This window comes from Pygoscelis adeliae, unplaced genomic scaffold (genome assembly GCF_000699105.1).
Source record: "Pygoscelis adeliae isolate BGI_AS28 unplaced genomic scaffold, ASM69910v1 Scaffold37, whole genome shotgun sequence".
NCBI lineage: Eukaryota > Metazoa > Chordata > Aves > Sphenisciformes > Spheniscidae > Pygoscelis > Pygoscelis adeliae.
This window is the reverse complement of record NW_008825308.1, coordinates 1,198,113-1,200,784: the sequence shown is the minus strand read 5'-3', so window position 1 is coordinate 1,200,784 and position 2,672 is coordinate 1,198,113. Positions and strand designations below refer to the sequence as shown.

Genomic DNA, 2,672 nt, shown 5'->3' with positions numbered 1-2,672 from the left:
CTTCGCCGACCCTCCCTGCTCCCCCTCCCCACATTTTTTTTTTCTCCCCCTTTGGTGGTGGTTCGGACATTTCATGTATTGAATGAACTGGAATTGCTTTCCGTGTGAGGAGGATGGTTGCTGTTACTTTGTGATGAGATCGGGAATGAATCGCTCGGTTTAAAAATGCTGCTTTGGATTCTGTTGCTGGAGACGTCTCTTTGTTTTGCTGCTGGAAACGTTACAGGGGACGTTTGCAAAGAGAAGATCTGTGCCTGCAACGAGATAGAAGGGGATTTGCACGTAGACTGTGAGAAAAAGGGATTTACCAGCCTGCAACATTTCACCGCCCCAACTTCCCAGTTTTACCATTTATTCCTGCATGGCAATTCCCTGACTCGACTTTTCCCTAATGAGTTTGCTAACTTTTACAATGCAGTCAGTTTGCACATGGAAAACAACGGTTTGCATGAGATTGTTCCTGGGGCTTTCCTTGGGCTGCAGCTGGTGAAACGCTTGCACATAAACAACAACAAGATCAAATCGTTCAGGAAGCAGACTTTCCTGGGGCTGGACGATCTGGAATACCTCCAGGCAGATTTTAATCTATTGCGGGATATTGACCCAGGAGCATTTAGGGACTTAAACAAGCTAGAGGTGCTGATTTTAAATGACAATCTCATCAGCACCTTGCCCCCCAACGTGTTTCAGTATGTGCCGATCACCCACCTCGACCTCCGGGGAAACCGTCTTAAAACCTTGCCTTACGAGGAGGTCCTGGAGCAGATCCCAGGCATTGCTGAAATCCTGCTAGAGGATAACCCCTGGGACTGCACTTGCGATCTGCTGTCGTTGAAGGAATGGCTGGAAAACATACCCAAAAACGCTTTGATCGGCAGAGTGATTTGTGAGGCTCCCACTAGGTTGCAGGGCAAAGATTTAAATGAGACCACAGAGCAAGAGCTGTGCAAAAAGAACAGAGTGGATTCTAGCCTAGCTGCTCCCCCTGCTGAAGAAGAAACCTGCGATCCTGGTCCCATTCCAACCCCTTTTAAAATACATGGCAAAGAAGACCCTGCCACGCCAGGATCTGGTCCAAACGGAGGTACAAAGATTCCCGTCAACTGGCAAATCAAGACCAGACCCACTGCTGCCGTGTCAACAGTTAGTGCCAAAAGCAAGCTAACAGCTACCTTGTTCTGCCCGCAGATCTGCAGCTGCGATCAGATCCCTGGCTCGGGTTTAAAGGTTAATTGCAATGACAGGAATGTGAGCAGCTTGGTGGATTTGAAGCCCAAGCCATCCAATGTACAGGAGCTGTTTCTGAGAGACAACAAAATACACACCATCAGGAAATCCCACTTTCTGGATTACTGGAAACTTAATTTACTCGATCTGGGCAACAACAACATCGCCACTGTCGAGAACAACACGTTCAAGAACCTCTTTGATCTCCGATGGCTCTACATGGATAGCAACTACTTAGACACCCTGTCCCGGGAGAAATTCGCTGGGCTGCAAAACCTGGAGTATCTGAACGTGGAGTTTAACGGGATCCAGCTGATCATGCCCGGCACCTTCAATGCGATGCCCAAACTGAGAGTCCTCATCCTCAACAACAACCTGCTGAGGTCTCTCCCAGTAGACGTGTTCGCCGGGGTCTCACTTTCCAAGCTGAGCATACACAACAACTATTTCATGTACCTCCCGGTGGCAGGGGTGCTGGACCAGCTCACCTCCATCACCCAGATCGACCTGCACGGCAACCCATGGGACTGTACTTGCCCTATCGTGCCTTTCAAACAGTGGGCAGAGATGCTGCGCCCCAAGGTGATTATGAGTGACCTGAGGTGCGAGTCCCCTGAAGATTTCTTCAAAGAGGATTTCGAGTCTCTCTCCAACGACGTGATTTGCCCTCAGTTAAAAATCTCGCCCACATTAACTTCTACTAACAAAAACAGCACCGGGTTGACAGAGACAGGTACTCACTCCAACTCCTACTTGGAGACCAGCCGGGTCTCTATTTCGGTGCTGGTGCCAGGGCTCCTGCTGGTTTTTGTAACCTCTGCCTTCACAGTGGTTGGCATGCTGGTGTTCATCCTGAGGAACAGAAAGCGGTCCAAGAGGAGGGACGCCAACTCCTCTGCATCCGAAATCAACTCCTTGCAGACGGTCTGCGACTCGTCCTATTGGCACAACGGGCCCTACACCGCCGACGGGGCCCACAGGGTTTACGACTGCGGCTCCCACTCCCTGTCAGACTGAGGCGGCGGGCGGAGCGGGGGCGGCCACCACCCGGGACCGGCCCTTCGCACTAGAAGCTTTATATATAATACTGAAAAGCCTTTGTTTGTTGAAGGTGGGAAGGAAGTGGTTCTTTTTGTGAGGCTTCACCAGTCTCATGATAGTGTCATAGTGTTTCAAAGAAGTCTTCTTTCTTTTGGCAGAGGAGATATAAACCCAAAGATACTTAAGCAGGATAGGTCCTTCAGCTTTCCTGTAGGAGAGATGATGACAGCCCGGGAACCTGCACAGCCTGACTCTCTCTGTGCGCCGTTCACCTGGGGGATGCTGCATACCCCTACCCATGGTGCTGCTGCTGCACACCACTCCAGAAGCGGTGCTACACTTGGGAGGAATACAAAATGAAATATTTTTGCAAATATGTGAAATCTACCAAGGCTTCTAATGAA

At 50.1% G+C, this 2,672-nt stretch overlaps 1 protein-coding gene across 1 annotated transcript; it reads left to right on the top strand.

The window, feature by feature from the left end:
- The first annotated feature begins 6 nt into the window (after positions 1-6).
- On the top strand, positions 7-2,274 carry SLITRK1 (SLIT and NTRK-like family, member 1). Its single transcript, XM_009330232.1, has one exon. The coding sequence runs from the start codon at positions 166-168 to the stop codon at positions 2,242-2,244; it is 2,079 nt and encodes a 692-aa protein (XP_009328507.1). The 5' UTR covers positions 7-165; the 3' UTR covers positions 2,245-2,274.
- The last annotated feature ends 398 nt before the right edge of the window (positions 2,275-2,672 follow it).

Excerpts from the sequence above, each read along its gene's own strand:
- SLITRK1 (XM_009330232.1), top strand. The coding sequence starts at position 166 with ATGCTGCTTTGGATTCTGTTGCTGGAGACGTCTCTTTGTTTTGCTGCT.